Below are 16138 nucleotides of genomic sequence, written 5' to 3'. Positions count from 1 at the left end.
GTTGTGTCGGTGTGGTGATCCCTTTCTCATACCAAGTCTGGTTGTCTAGTGTTTGCCCTTTGTATTGTATTTTAGTGTTGAACCAGATCGATTCCCATCTGGTCCCTCTGATGCTTTGCTTAATCTTCTTGTCTACCTTCAATAGGGCTGTTTTGGTGTTTTTGATGATAGCGTTACTTCCTTCCGAGTGTTTGTTGGCTGTAAGCATGGCGATAGGGTCTAGCCCGCCCAGGGTGTCTTTCTGTAGTGCTAGCCACACTGGTGTGTATTCCTGGTTTTGGATTATCCAAAAAATTCCCTGCTTGGCCAGGCATGCTGACGGGAAGACTTTAAAGTCTGTGACGTTTAGCCCTCCTAACGTTTTTGTCTAATCTCAGTTTTTGCAGACTGATCCTAGGTGTCTTTTCCTTCCATATGAATCTGTTTATCATTTTGTCCAGTTTCTTGTGGAAATCCTCTGTCATTGTTAGTGGCAACATGCCCAATATGTAATTGATCATAGGTGTCACCATCATCTTTATTGTCTCGACCCTACCCCCCAGCTGATGAATTTAGGGGACCAAGAGTCTAGTTTACCTTTTGACTTTTTTTAAGATGGCTTCTTCGTTCTTCAGGCAGAACTCAGAGGTGAGTTCAGGTTTTGGCGGTCTCAGGGTGCTAGAGACATCATAGTTGCTTGGTCTTAGGCTGTGGGGCTCAGGTGCATTGGTGCTTTGAGGTGCCGGCTTGTGGTGGGCAGAGACACTTGCTTCAGGTGACCACTTGGAGAGGGGGACACAGCAGCACAGCTGGGTCACTCTGTATGGTGGCTTCTGTGGTGCCTACGTCTGTCGTCAACTGGTCGGACTCTGTTTGGTCGGAGTCTGGATTGGACCACCACCAAGGCATGGCTGCTGCAAGGGGTCCTGTACCCTGAGTTTTTGGGCTCGAGGGCTCCTAGAGGATCTAGCATCTCCTAACTCACTGGGGAGACTGGGCTGTCCTCTTGGAGCATGGAACACCTACTCCTGGGAGGCTGCTGCGTTCGGAAGTCCTGTGGTCAGTGAACCGGAGCTTGCGTTCATTGCCGGTAGGATGCAGGGGAAGAGCTCCTCTACTCCAAAGAAAATGCTGGCTTGATTAACGAAGTGCTGGCAGCTCTCTGATGGTATTGGAGACTGCACAACTGCAGGACATGTCATCTTCTCGCAGTTGACAGGATAGCAGGCAGGCGGGGTTTGGCACCAAGTCTGGTTCTTGACCACAGTTCTTTTTTTTTTTTTTGCAGAGTTTTATATAGCGCGAACTAGACCCGAACCGAATCAGGTATCAGAGCGCTTTACATAGCACCAGTTACGTTACATGAGGACACACTTTCATTTTTTTTAGGCACGGGGAGATTAAGTGATTTGCCCAGAATCACAGGAGGTTTTTTGGCGTCGTTACCGAGACTCGAACCCAGATCCCCAGGTCCGAGGTCGAGCGCCTTAGCCGTTAGGCCAACCCCTCTCCTTCTTACTTTTCCAGTTCTTCTTGATCCTTATTTTGGAGACAGTTGACCACCTAAATACTGAATTTTGGGGCGTGGAGGGTAGTAGCCAATGGGCTTCTTACCCTTTGGGTCAATACATCCCCTATATGACCACTTCCTGTGGAGAGTGGGCATAGCCCTGGCCCAGAGTTCCTAGTTCCACCAAGATCAAAATGGTGGAATCCTCCCTTTGTGGGTACACATCAGGAAGCCCCCCCCTGCATATCCAATTTTCCACCTGTTCTGGTGCCAAAGGGGTCTCAGGGCAGGGAATGGCAACTCCCAGGTATGGGGTAAACCAGAGTCTCTTATCAAAGGCGCCATAGACTTTGAAGTCCTGGCCCTGATATGCTAACTCACTAGCCACCCTGCTGGAGGAGGTGTGATCACCTTCATCTGACGCAGGCATTGTTTCTGGCCTCCTGGCATGGGCTCTCACCTGCAGGGAACCGGTCTGTGGCAGCAGGCAAGACTACACCAGTCAACCAGCACACTAGAGGCTAGTAGGTTTTCAGGGGGCACCTCAGAGATGTCCTCTGGGTGCATATTTTAGTAAATCCATACTGATGCCAGTAGTGGATTTGTTAAGACATGGTGTTTGATAACAAACAAAGTAGGTTTCAGTGGAGCAATAATGTAGCTGGTGACCTTTGTGACAAGTGCCCACGACATATACTTAAGATGGCTTCCCTGTTCACTTGTACTATTCAGCAATTGAACTAGACAGCAAAGGGGCATAGCTGCTCATGCACATTACACATGTAATATAATGCACCCTGCCATAGAGCTGTAAGGCCTACTGTAGGGCTGACTTGCATATGTTTCATGCAGTGTCTTGGGTCATGTCACACAGGGTGTGTGCCATGTTGTCGTTCCACTTTTGTCTGCACCATTTACGCAGCCTGTCATGCAGTCTGCCATTTCCCCTACAGATCGTAAGTCCTAAAGTGGGTCATTGTGTATCAATATTCTGATACTTATTGCCCCAGTGCAAATATAACAATTTGGGTTTACAGATTTGCAAGACTTTCCTAATACCATCTGATTCTATTGAAGATTCACCCCAGACGCCTGTCCATATAAAACTGCCAGATTTATAATGACTTGAGGTAGATCAACCGGACAGCATTGTTCCTCACCACTTAGAGTTAGGCCAATTTCAAATTTCCTAGCAGATTACTAGGCAATACTGGCACAAGCACAGTTTGAGCTGCAATTGCGTCTTTACCAGGAAAGTCAAAACTCTTCTGTGTACGGTGAAAGAGTAAAGGCTTCTTCCCATTGAGATGCTGCCACACCAAGAACTGCCATACCGGCTTTACTTGGCCCAAGAAGGTCTCCAATATTCGTCACTCATCTGGCTGTGATATCAAAATTTAGACAAAGGATGTCGTTTTTTCCCCAGAGCTTCATCAAGTAGTTCATCAAAGGACACTTTAGAACCTTCCCTCCTGTTAAGTACCGCCCCAAGTGCCCTTTTCCCAGTGCCCTTCCACCAGTGCTGTGGAGTTGAACATGATTCTAAGTCTGCTGAGGCGGTCTCCTTTTAAGCCAAAGCATGAGGCACACCTCATATAACTTTCCTGGGAAATCAATTGGTCTCAGCAAGGAGACTAGGAGAGCTCCAAGTTTTCACAATAAAGGAAACTTACATTCACTTTAAAAATAACCTTGCACACCCATACCAAGTTAACTCCAAATTTCCCCTCAGGCTTTCATTTCAACAGGTCTGTTCTTCTTCACCCCTTTATTTTTTCATAATTCAATAACCTCTGGAGAATAGAGTTTGACATTCACTGGATGTGTGCAGGTGCATCAAGTTTTAATTTCCAACCTTAATGCATACGTAAGATAACGTACGTTCATATACAGATCTAAAATTCTTCCAGTCCATATTATTATTTAGGAATCCTTCCATCTTAAATTATTCATTTATTCTGATGGGTCTGGAATTGCAAAATGCAGTCTTGGTTATTCAGTTGGACCTTGTCATGCTTAACACTAATTAATTGTATGGTACCTGAGTTGAAACAACAATTGTATTCCCTATTTTGTTCTTCACTGATCGGTCTGTTTTTCAGTGAGTGATAACTTTTATCATGTTGGCCCTTGGTTAATGTAATTTATGAACAATGAAAAGTGCTCGCTCATCTTTCTAAGCATCCAAAAACTACATATACTTTGCCTTCACCTATACATTTTTATCTGTTGCCTGTAATTGTGTGTGCTTTCTGTCGCCTGTAATTGTGTGCAAAATTCATTCTGAGCGTATTGGGGTTTTAAGCTGTATATATATATATATATATATATATATATATATATATATATATATATATATATATATATATATATATATATAATTTGCTGAACTACTTTTGTAACATGGATACTTCAAATTTTCCATCTTCATAAGTGGTGCACTTGATGAGACGGAAGGTACTACACCTGACTTCCAGATGTTTCAGTTGCAGTCCTGTTTACTACTCGCTTGTTGAACTGTTGATGATTAAATTGGCAATCAACTGTACAGTTATGGGATATTGTTTCATAAAACAGAAATACACTATGGATACACTTTGCCTTTATTTCCCTCTGTGCTATTTAACGAAAAAAACTAATAATGATTAAAACAGTCCCTTTATTCTTTTTGAGCTTTTGTAAATGTGCTCAATGTTTATTTGTTTGCACCTATAGCTGGAAAGCCGTGCAGTGATCTGGATAAGCAGCTTATACTTGTAGCTAATGCTCATATGCATTGGGATCCTGAGTACTCCGATGTGAAATTGGTGCAGACCATGATGTTCCTATCAGAAGTAAAGAACATTGTGGATGAAGCCTCTCGCAGACTCAAGCCTGGTGGATCAGGAGAAGCCGGTGGAACCATTCCGCTTGTGCTCTGTGCAGATCTTAATTCTCTGCCAGACTCTGGTAAGGACTGTAATTGAAGCAGCAGCTCTCTTTTCTAATTAATCCACTAGAGCAGTGAATGGGGCAGATTTTAGTCACAACAATGAAATGCAGTGATTTTTAAACAGATTCCTATAACTTCAAAGTTGTCTTCCAGTGGTAAGTATTACCTTACTTGTTTCCAGTGGAGGCATTGTATTACATTAAATGCTCTCAAATCTGAAGCTCTATAATTTGGTCACTACGTTCTTACAAGCTCTCGACGTAGATTACTCGCCGCCGACGACTAAATAGTCACCGGAGATCTCGACGGTCTGTTCAGTTCCGTCGACGTCGCTTCGACCCAGAGCCCTGGGGAGACGGGGAACAGACTGTAGTCATCCCTCTCGACGCCGTAGTCTGTGCAATCGACGCAGACGGAGAATGGGGACGTTTGCTGGTTTTCCTGCCCCTGGGGAGCCCCCCAGAGGCCTCAGCATGGGCAGAGGAAGCCCTTCCAGACCCACCTTGTGCCTTCAATCTTCTGTCCTCCAGGCCCTGAAGCCTTATCTTCATCCTATCTCTCAGGGTCCTGCTAGAGAAGCCCTGGCAAATGTCACACTCCTCTGGGACATGAGATGAGGGAAGGCAGATTATACACACCTCGTGTGGGTCCGACTTGGCCTTCTTCCTGGAGCACTCAGGGCATTTGTCGAATAATGCAGGCATATTGACAATCAAAGAGTGCACCAAAATACACACAAGGAAGAAAAGCCCCAAAGTACTTCAGAAAAGCACTCCAATAACTTGAAAAAGTGAAAAATCACCAATAAACCCTTGAAAAGGGAGAGCTCAATGCTCCAGGGTCCTGCTTGCAGGAGCCGGAAAAAAGAACTGAAAGTAAAAGGGACCTGCAGTGCATTCTGGGGTACCGTGAGACTTCTGGACAATTCTCTTAAAGGCACAGTATCCTGTTCTGAGCCACATAATGGCAGCCTATGGGACTTGTCTGTCCACTTCTTCCTCTCTATCATTCCTGAGGGCTTTTCTGGTAAAAACATGTTTTTCTGGCTAGAAAAACCTGGACAGGCTGTGCTGTTTGTGGATTTTTGGTGGAATTTCTAGTTGAAGTACTGGACAGTGTAGCCTGTGGATATAGGCTGCATTATCTGTTTTTAAATTCTCTCAAGTGTCTGTGCAGTTCTGCATTTTTTGACAACTTAAGAGATTATTTTTGATTGCTCCGGGGTCCACGCACATGGGCGGGACTATTCACTAGATTATGACTATACACAGAGATACCCCTACTACAGAACTGGAGTTACAGGACAGAAACTACTCCTTCTGCCACATCACCTATGCACCCTTCTTCTCCTGTACTTCCTCTTTCACCGTCTATTCCTTTTAACACCTCACCTCACATTTCACCTGCTCATTCACCACAACATTCTCCACCTCAATCCTCACCTCCACAGACACCTCCTCAAAATGAAGATGAGTATAACATAGGGGATGGGAAGACCCAAATGAGCCCTTTCCATATCCTGCTGATATACCAGACTGGGAATATCCAAACCCACAAAATGTACCAGATATCCCTGACCCTCATACATATCCATCCAAACCATCTCCTCCTGAAGATAATATTGGGTTTGGACATCTAATTAATAGGGCTGCCATCTATCATAATGTAACAATGCACTCAGATGAGGCAGAGGAAGATTTTTTGTTAGACACTTTTGAGCAATCACAAAAAACTGTTCAAATATTACCCATGATTAAAGGGGTCATTAAGCATGCCCCAGAAGTGTTTAAAGATCGTGTACGAGCTAGGATCATAAACCCAAGAATAGAAAAAAAGTACAGGTCTTTTCCTGGGGATCCTGCTTACATTAAAGGTCAGCTACCCTTAGATTCCCTAGTCGTGTCAAATGCTAGAAAAAGAGCAAATTCACAGACATCGGGTGAGGCACCACCTCCTGATAAAGAATCAAAAATAGATGCTTCAGGCAAAAGGATAGCTGCACAACCTAACAATACATGTCGTATAGCTAACACACAAGCCCTCCTCGCAAGATACGACAGGGCTCATTATGACCAGTTAGAAACCCTTTTACAACATCTACCTGACCAATATAAAGCACAGGCAAATGAACTCGTACAGGAGGGTAAGCTTATTTCAAATGCCTCAATCAAGTTTGCTCTTGATGTAGCAGACACTGCATCTAGAGCAATAAACACTAGCGTCCTCGTTAGAAGACATGCGTGGCTACGCATTTCAGGGTTTAAGCAAGAGGTGCAAACAACCATCATAAACAAACCATTTAACCAACAACAATTGTTTGATCCAGAGGTAGACGTAGCACATGAAAAAAGACACTGATACTGCAAAATCTATGGGAGCTTTGCAGTCCACTCAACAAAGAGGCTCCTTTCATTGCTCCTTTTGTCGCTCTTTTTATAGAGGAGGCTCCAAACAAACTGGAGCAGACCATTCAACCTCCTTTAAAAACAATACGCAAACATCCTCCAATAGAGGATATTTTAGAGTAGGTTACAGAGGGAATAACAAAGGAAGAGGTCGAGGTAATAACAACAATCTATCCTCTTCCACCACTAAACAGTGACTTCCTTCAGCTCCTGCAACAGCATACCACACCTGTAGGGGGGAGATTAACACCGTTCCTGCCTGTCTGGAATTCCATCACAACAGACAAAGTGGGTAAGACAAATTATCCAGTATGGTTACTGCCTAGAGCTGACAGTTACCCCTCCACTTATACCACCCAGACCGCGTCCAATTTCCACAGAACATCTAACGCTGCTACAACAAGAGGTTCTCTCATTGCTGCAAAAAGATGCAATAGAGCTAGTTCCGTTAAAACATCAAGGAACAGGGGTTTACTCACTCTATTTCCTAATACCCAAAAAGGACTGAACACGAAGACCAATTCTGGATCTAAGGCCTCTCAATCTGTATATACAATCAGATCATTTTCACATGATAACTTTACAACAAGTGCTCCCATTGTTGCAACAAGGCGATTTCCTAACCACACTAGACCTCAAGGATGCCTACTTCCACATTCCCATACATCCTTCTCACAGGAAGCACCTTAGATTTGTACTAGAAGGACAACACTATCAGTTTAAAGTCCTTCCATTCGGGGTCACAACTGCACCAAGAGTGTTTACAAAGTGCCTAGCAGTAGTAGCAGCACATCTCAGAAGACAACATATCCACATCTTCCCATACTTTGAATGACTTGGCTTTTGTGAGCCAATCGTCTATCAGTGTGTCCAACACACATCTCAAACAATTCGAACACTGCACGACTTGGGGTTTACAATCAACTGCACCAAGTCACATCTCCAGCCCTCTCATGTACATCAATACCTGGGGGCTACCATAAACACCAATACAGCTCTAGCTTGTCCCAGTCCAGCCAGGATACAGATCATTCAAGCCTTAGTTACAAGGTTTCAAAATCAACACTCTCTCCCATCCAGAGTGTTCATGCAATTAATAGGCATGATGGCATCTTGCATTTTTATTTTACCATATGCAAGACTGCAAATGCGACCATTGCAGGAATGTCTAGCACATCCGTGGAATCAGGCACAAGGACAACTAACAGACCTGGTGTTGTTGGACAGCCGCACACATCGCTCTTTGCAGTGGTGGAACACCAAAAACTTTTCCAAAGGGCGGCCGTTCCTAGAGCCAGTTCCACAGATAATACTGACAACGGACGCATCCCTGACCGGATGGGGAGCACATCTGCTCCACCACACAACTCAGGGAAGATGGACCGCTCAACAAAAAGTGCTTCACATCAATCACCTGGAGTTGCTGGCAATTTTCCTAGCACTAAAGTCCTTTCAAGTGCACATACGGAACAAAGCTGTCTTAACACGGACAACTTGACAGCCATGTACTACATACAAAAACAAGGAGGCACACATTCCCTGCAGCTGTCTCAACTCGCATGAAGCAGTTGGAGATATATCTGCTTGCAGAACACCTTCCAGGAGTTCACAATCAGATAGCAGATCTGTTAAGTCGACAGACGCAACAGATTCATGAATGGGAACTACATCTGCAAGTTCTTCAACCATTCTTTCACAAGTGGGGTCATCCAAATATAGACCGGTTTGCCACACACAAACGCAAAATGCCCAATTTTTGCCGCCAGGTTTCCACACCCGTTGTCCAAGGGCAATACGATATGGATGAACTGGTCAGGCAGATTTGCGTACGCTTTTCCGCCAATCCCACTAATACCACTAGTGGTATGCAAGCTCAGACATCAGTCTCTCAAACTGATCCTGGTAGCTCCCACATGGGCACGTCAACCGTGGTTCACCACACTGCTAGAAATTTCTCTAGTTCCACACCAAAAATTGTCTGACACCATCCAAGCTAACGCAGAATCATGGAGAAATCAGGCATCCAGATCCAAGTCAACTGAATCTGGCGATCTGGCTCCTGAAGTCTTAGAGTTTGGTTACCTTAACCTACCACCAGACTGTATGAATATCATTAAAGAAGCCAGAAGACCTACTACTAGAGCTTGCTATGCTGCTAAATGGAAAAGATTTGCCATTTACTGCACTAATAATCAAATTGATCCTTTGGATGCTCCATCCAAAATATCTGTTACCTTCTCCATTTACAGAGATGTAATCTGGCATATTCATCTATACGATTGCATCTTGCAGCCATTGTGGCATACCTACAAAACAGACAACATATGTTATTTTTTTTTAGAGTACCAGCAATAAAAGCTTTCATGGAAGGATTACAACTAATCATTCCTCCTAGGTTACCACCCTCTGTAGTGTGGAACCTAAACCTTGTTCTTACCAGGCTCATGGGACCCCCTTTTGAACCTTTACACAAATGTGAACTGCAATTTCTCACATGGAAAACAGCTTTCCTCATTGCTATTACCTCTCTTAGAAGAGTTAGTGAGATTCAAACTTTCACTATACAAGAACCATTCTTACAATTACACTGTAACAAAGTGGTTCTAAGGACTAATCCTAAATTCCTTTTCTTAAGTCATTACTCCTTTTCATCTAAACCAATCTATAGAGTTACCAGTGTTTTTTCAAAACCCAGACTCTGTAGCAGAGAGAGCTCTACACACACTAGATGTCAAAAGAGCTCTTCTCTATTACATCGATGGGACTAAATCCTTTTGCAAAACAAAGCAACTATTTGTAGTTTTCTCTCCACCACATAAAGGCAACCCCATTTCTAAATCAGGAATTGCAAGGTGTATTGTTAAATGTATACAAATATGCTATCACAAGGCAAAACGCACATTAACAGTTCCTCCTAGAGCGCACTTCACATGCAAACTAGGAGCCTCCATGTCTTTCTTGGGGAACATTCCCCTAGAAGACATTTGAAAGGCAGCAACATGGTCTACAACACACACCTTCACTAAACACTATTGTGTTGATGTGCAAGCCAAGCAGCAAGCTGCAGTAGGTCAGGCTGTCCTTTAAACTCTGTTCGAGGCATATGAGCTGCAGATCGTATACTGTGCACTAGATCGCAACCTGGTGTTGGGCTCTGATGATTGCAGGTTGTTGTCTTCTTGGAAGAACTCTTTGTAGTCACGAGATAGGTGACTACTGCGCATGGTCATCAACTCCATCCTCAGATTGTTTTTTTCCGCCACTGGGTTCGGATGAAAGTTTCCGCTCCGGCTAGAAAGACTTTTTCTGCAACTTCGAAGCGAACAACTTTATAACAAACATTATCGACATCGAATAAACAACTTTCAACATAAACTACATCCCGGTGCGTCGACGCGGGCTGCTGGGCCTATCGGCGCCGTATGGCCTGCGCCTCATGGACAGAACTCCATTCAAGAGATGCCCGGTATGTCGAGCAAAGTTCCCTCATAGCAACCATCACGAGGTATGCAACCTCTGTCTGTCACCGGAACACGACTAGTCGACCTGCACAGCTTGTGCGTCCTTCCGATCGAAGAAGACAATTCGGGATCGGAGGGAGCGTCGACACGAGATGAGATCAGCACCAGCACCGGAGGCCATCTTTGAGGAGGAGGTGGTCAAAGAAGACGTCTCCGAGGAAGAGGACCAACTCGAAGATATCTCCAAGGACGAGGCTCCACTCGTCGCCGAGAAGACTCGCCTGATCTCCAGATCATATCGGGGGTAGAGGACTCGGACGATTTGATTCCATCTCGACAACCCGTGAGTACCTCTGCCCCTGCACAACAAACACTACCCAAACCAAAGGCAACTGTCAGCACTCCGCCCATGGGGCCCAGTCGAGACCGAAATGCCCCCTCCGACGCCCCGCCTTCGGGCTCGGCTCCGAGGTAAACAACTACGCCTTCCGGTGCCTCGGCACCGACAAGACCACATGTGCCAAGTCCTCCTCTCCCATTGGCACCGAAGCACACACATCCTTCGGTACCTAAGGATTCCTCGATACCGAAGCCAAAACGCCCTTCGGTGCCCAAAGAAAAGGAGCCTTCGGCACCCAAACCAAAAGACGCATCGGTGCCGAAGCCTAAGACTGTACCGGATCCGAAAAAAGCTCCGACTCCGAAGCCTTCCGGTTCCAAAAATAAAGATGGGAAGCCAGAGTCCGACGCCGCAAGGCCAACGAGACCTGTCTCCACTCCAAAATCTCCAACCTCGGTGCCAAAGACTCTTACCAAGCCGAAACCACCTTTGGCACCGAAAACTTTGCCAAAGGACTCCGTAACGCCTCCTAAAGCAAAACATAGGAAACAACCCCTATCTGCACCGAAAAAACGACGCCAAAGAAGGTTGTGGAGGAGGAACAACTGTTTAAGCCAGATCCTAAACAAAGGAAAGTCCATATCAACCCAAAAACTGGACATGTAGAGGCTATTCCTTATAAAAAGAGACCAGCAGAAACACCACTTTGACCTGTGGTTCCTGCCAAAAAGGACTGTGCAACTTCTCCAATGCACCCTTCCTCTCCTTCACTTTCTTCCTCTCCTATCCCTCCTTACATTGAACCTACAGTTTCTCCTGTTCAATCTCCTGCATCACCACACCACACTGATGAGGAGTATGATATAGGTGGGGGGATGACATACCACAAGAAGATGAGGATGTCAATCCTGAATATCCTAAGGACGATAACATGTATGACTTCACACCACACAATGTGCCCGACATTCCTGATCCTCAGTCTTACCCAACAAAACCTTCACCTCCAGAGGATACTATTGGGCTTAATGATTTATTGAATAGGGCAGCCCTTTACCACTGGGTTTCAATGCACTCTGATGCCATTGATGAAGATTTTTTACTGGATACATTTGAGCAGTCACAAAGGTCTACACAAATATTACCTATGATCAAAGGAGTCATTAAACATGCTCCAGAAATATTTAAAGACCCAGTACACTGTAGAGTACTAAATCCAAGAGTTGAAAAGAAATACAGACCAGCACCATCTGATCCGGTCTATATTAAGGGACATCTGCCACTAGACTCTTTAGTAGTGTCTAATGCACGAAAAAGAGCCAATTCCCATACTGCTGGCGACACGCCCCCGCCTGACAAAGAGTCTAAAGTTATTGATACGTCAGGGAAAAGAATTGCTGCGCAAGCAACAAACATATGGTGCATAGCAAACACACAAGCACTGCTCTCGCGCTACGATAGGGCGCACTACGACCAACTAGAACAAGCATTTACAATGCAATGGTTTCGCCTTTGTTAAAGTTTGAACTTTTGGTATTGCTTTTGACAAATGAGTTCCATGTAGATTCATTCGATGTGAAATCTTTTGTAGAAATCCTGTAACCTGGCATAGATCCGGCCGCCTGGATCTAAGTTGGACACCTCTAGCCCAGAGTTTCCCCACACGTATACTCGAACCATAATTCCTCTCAAGGAGAGCTTTTCTCCATCAAATAACGAAGGTCCTTTCCGGAAAGGTAACCCGACCTCTTGTGATGCTAAAATTCGTGACATTCCGCTAAGGTGGTCGAGTCATCTCGGTACGGCCTCACAGCAAAGGAATGTTAACACTTCTGTTAAGGGACCCGTCCTTCCAGGTCACTTTCACCTTTAGAGGTTCCCTCCAGGCCCATCTCTGCACCCTGAATCTGTCTCAGTGCCGGAGCCAGAGATGCTGAGCCCCTAAGCATGTCCCACCGCCTGTGCTTCCCATGCACAGGCGATCTGATGCTCACGGGCACCTGTGGCCCATATAACAAAGAGGTCCTGTGTCACCGCCAAGGACGGGGGCCAGTTTCACGAGCGCCTCTCCCCGCGCCACGGTGCGCCTCCGTGGCACATGACTGCGCTTTAAAAGAACGCTCCAATGTGACATGAGTTTACGTCACACAGCATGACACAGCACGAACCAAGCATGACACGGCTTTACGTGACCGAGCATTACAGCACCATAGAGATATGGCCGGACATTAAATGCCTTCATGTGCATCATATATCATCACATAGCCACGTGGTGTCATATAACAGGACATTTGGGCAATCAGAGCTGTCAAGCCTTCTTTCTATGTACCTTGAGCACGTGGGAACTGGAGCGCCCCCTCCCCGCACCACTGCCCTCCCCCCACTGCTAGAAGGTTGATCGCTCCTCTGAGACCACTTTGCTCTGCAAGGAACTGATGAAAATAACGGTGCGGATAATTCAGCGATTCATCTAAAAGCCCCATTATATAGCGCACATAACACCCTGCTCCGCCTCTTGACACTTGAACAACAGACGACATTGTCTGGAATTTACTGCCACTCATTTTATTGGCTAAACTGAAAAGCCCTGTTGGGATCTGCTTGTTTCCGAGCAAGCACGTGGCTCGCTGAGCTATCTTCTCGGATGCCAAAAACACGGATATCTGTGGCTATCCGGAAATCTCACCTGATGCCCGACAGAAAATGAGGATTAGCTGATTGTCCGGAAAAGCAAGTGCCCCACCGGGCACGAGCCTGGCAGGTTCACCACAAACAACCCATTCCCACAGAGAGACTTCTAGGCTGGCACGTCACTTCATGCCCACATTCGGTTATTACAAAAGAGCTTCGATGCAATACTAGCGGCAGATTGGGCGCTATGCAAATGGCCATGCAATTACGCATAATAGTGCAAGTCTTACAAGCGCATAGAGCATTACAACAGCTGTATCACAGGTGGCACAGTAAAGAGCGTGGAATAAATAAATGACTGAATTTAAAGTTGTAACCGAAACACCTGATCGCCATGTCGTTATTATAACCATTACTATAGTATACGTAAATACATATTGATCAAACGTAAGGTATATGCACAAGTAAGCGGGAAGACAAACGTATGCTGTGCCATGCCAATGCGCTACCTCTACATGTCTGTGTACAGGGCACGTGTGCTACACATACACACACTAGCTCTAGTCTTGTGTGTGCTCGGTCGGCGCCTTTGGGTTGAAAACAGCAGCAGAGACGAATGTCTCTTCACCCACAGACACAGGTCACAACCAGCGATCGAGCAAGGGGCCTCTTACGTCTAGCCTCTAAAATACTACACCACCACCAGAGAGAACTTTATTGGCATACTTCCCCAGACAGCAGTACCACAATAAACACAACTCGCACACACCGTCCCCACGCCCAGCATCTCACATACCGACACAGCTTTCTTCTCCTCCCGCCGCTGCAGTAGGATACAAGAAGCAAGGGCACACGGACAGCGGAGGGGGGGGGGGCGGGAACGGACAGAGGGGGGGGTGCGGGAAGGCAAGGAAAAACAAGCACTCACCTGGACTTTCTCCGGCGGCGGTCGGCCACGGAATGACAAAAAAAATAAACCCCGGCCGCATGACGTTGCGGAGGGAAGAAATCGCGGGAACGCCCACAAATCTGGTCCGGCCATGACGGACAGATCTCTGTTCCAATGGCTAGCCTCCATTTATGGAGCTAGCCAATGGAACAGAGGGCGGATTCCCAAGCCACTCTACTGTTCTCATTAGGTTTTCGCCTGCGCGAAAAAGCTTTCGCTTAGGCGAAACCTAAAAACTAATGGAGCACCTTCCAGATCAGTACAAAGATCAGGCAACAGAGCTCATACAGGAAGGCAAGTTAATATCCAATGCCTCAATCAAATGTGCACTAGATGTAGCGGACACAGCATCCAGGGCAGTCAATACCAGTGTCATACTCAGACGACATGCGTGGCTACGCATTTCAGGTTTTAAAACTGAGGTACAGACTAACATCTTGAACCAGCCCTTCAACCAAAACCAATTGTTCGGGCCCGAGGTAGACAACACACTGGAAAAAATGAAAAAGGACACAGACACAGCTAAGTCTTTGGGTGCATTACAATCCACACAGACTAGAAGTTCTTTTTGCCGCTCCTTCTATAGAGGAGGCTCAAAGCAAACTGGCGCAGACACGTCATCCTTTAAAGCAAATACACAGACCTCCTCTAACAAGAGTTACTTCAGAGGAGGATACAGAGGAAATAATAACAAGGGAAGAGGTAGAGATGATAACAACCGCTCCTCTTCCACTCCCAAACAGTGACTTCCCTCTGACTCCCCCACAGCATTCCACCCCGGTGGGGGGCAGATTATCACAGTTCCTACCTGTCTGGAATTCCATCACAACAGACAGGTGGGTAAGACAAATTATCCAACATAGTTACTGCCTAGAACTCACGGCAACCCCCCCAAACATACCACCCAGGCAGCGTCCAATGTCCACAGACCATATTACCCTACTTCAACAAGAAGTTCTAGCACTTCTACAAAAGGATGCTATACAAGTAGTTCCTTTAGAGGAACAAGAGTTTACTCCCTGTACTTCCTAATTCCCAAAAAGGACGGGACACTAAGGCCAATCCTCGACCTCAGGCCCCTCAACCATTACATACAGTCAGATCATTTCCACATGATCACTCTGCAGCAAGTACTCCCACTACTACAAAAAGGCGATTTCCTTTCAACACTAGACCTAAAGGACGCCTACTTTCACATTCCTATACATCCTGCTCACAGGAAGTACCTAAGGTTTGTCATACAAGGACAGCACTATCAATTCAAAGTCCTTTCATTCGGGGGTCACAACAGCACCACAAGTGTTCACAAAGTGCTTAGCAGTAGTAGCGGCACATCTCTGAAGACCACAGATACACGTCTTCCCTTACCTAGAGGATTGGCTCATAAAAGCAAAATCATACAGTCAATGTGTCGTTCACACAAAGCAAACAATTCAGACACTGCACGAATTAGGGTTTACCATAAACTACACCAAGTCGCACCTAGAGCCTTCGCACGTTCATCAGTATCTAGGAGCTACCATAGACACATCTACAGCTCAAGCGTATCCCAGTCCAGCCAGGATACAGAGCATTCAGAACTTAGTCTCCATTTTTCAACACCAGTAGTCTCTCCAAGCCAAGGTGTTCATGAGACTAATAGGAATGATGGCATCTTGCATCTTTATAGTGCCAAATGCAAGACTGCAAATGCAACCACTACAAGAATGTCTGGCACAACAATGGAATCAGGCTCAAGGTCAGCTCACAGACCTGGTGTTGGTGGACAGCCGTACATATCGCTCTCAGCAATGGTGGAACACCAAAAATGTGACAAAGGGACGGCCGTTCCTAAAGCCTGTTCCACAGATAGTGCTCACAACAGACTCATCCCTCACAGGATGGGGAGCCCATCTCCTACATTATACCACACAAGGCCAATGGAACAACCAACA

At 45.8% G+C, this 16138-nt stretch overlaps 1 protein-coding gene across 4 annotated transcripts in view; it reads left to right on the top strand.

Moving 5' to 3' along the window:
* CNOT6 (CCR4-NOT transcription complex subunit 6) overlaps positions 1 to 16138 on the top strand; it is a 350905-nt gene that overhangs the window by 209303 nt on the left and 125464 nt on the right. For all 4 annotated transcript variants that reach the window (XM_078653316.1, XM_078653315.1, XM_078653317.1 and 1 more), the window contains exon 10: positions 4205 to 4438. In XM_078653316.1, coding sequence (XP_078509442.1) covers positions 4205 to 4438 — 234 coding nt within the window. The remainder of the gene's footprint in view (positions 1 to 4204; positions 4439 to 16138) is intronic.

This window comes from Lissotriton helveticus, chromosome 7, assembly GCF_964261635.1.
Source record: "Lissotriton helveticus chromosome 7, aLisHel1.1, whole genome shotgun sequence".
In the NCBI taxonomy this organism is placed as follows: Eukaryota; Metazoa; Chordata; class Amphibia; order Caudata; family Salamandridae; genus Lissotriton; species Lissotriton helveticus.
Note: the sequence above shows the minus strand (reverse complement) of the source record. Positions and strands in the feature narration are given on the sequence as shown.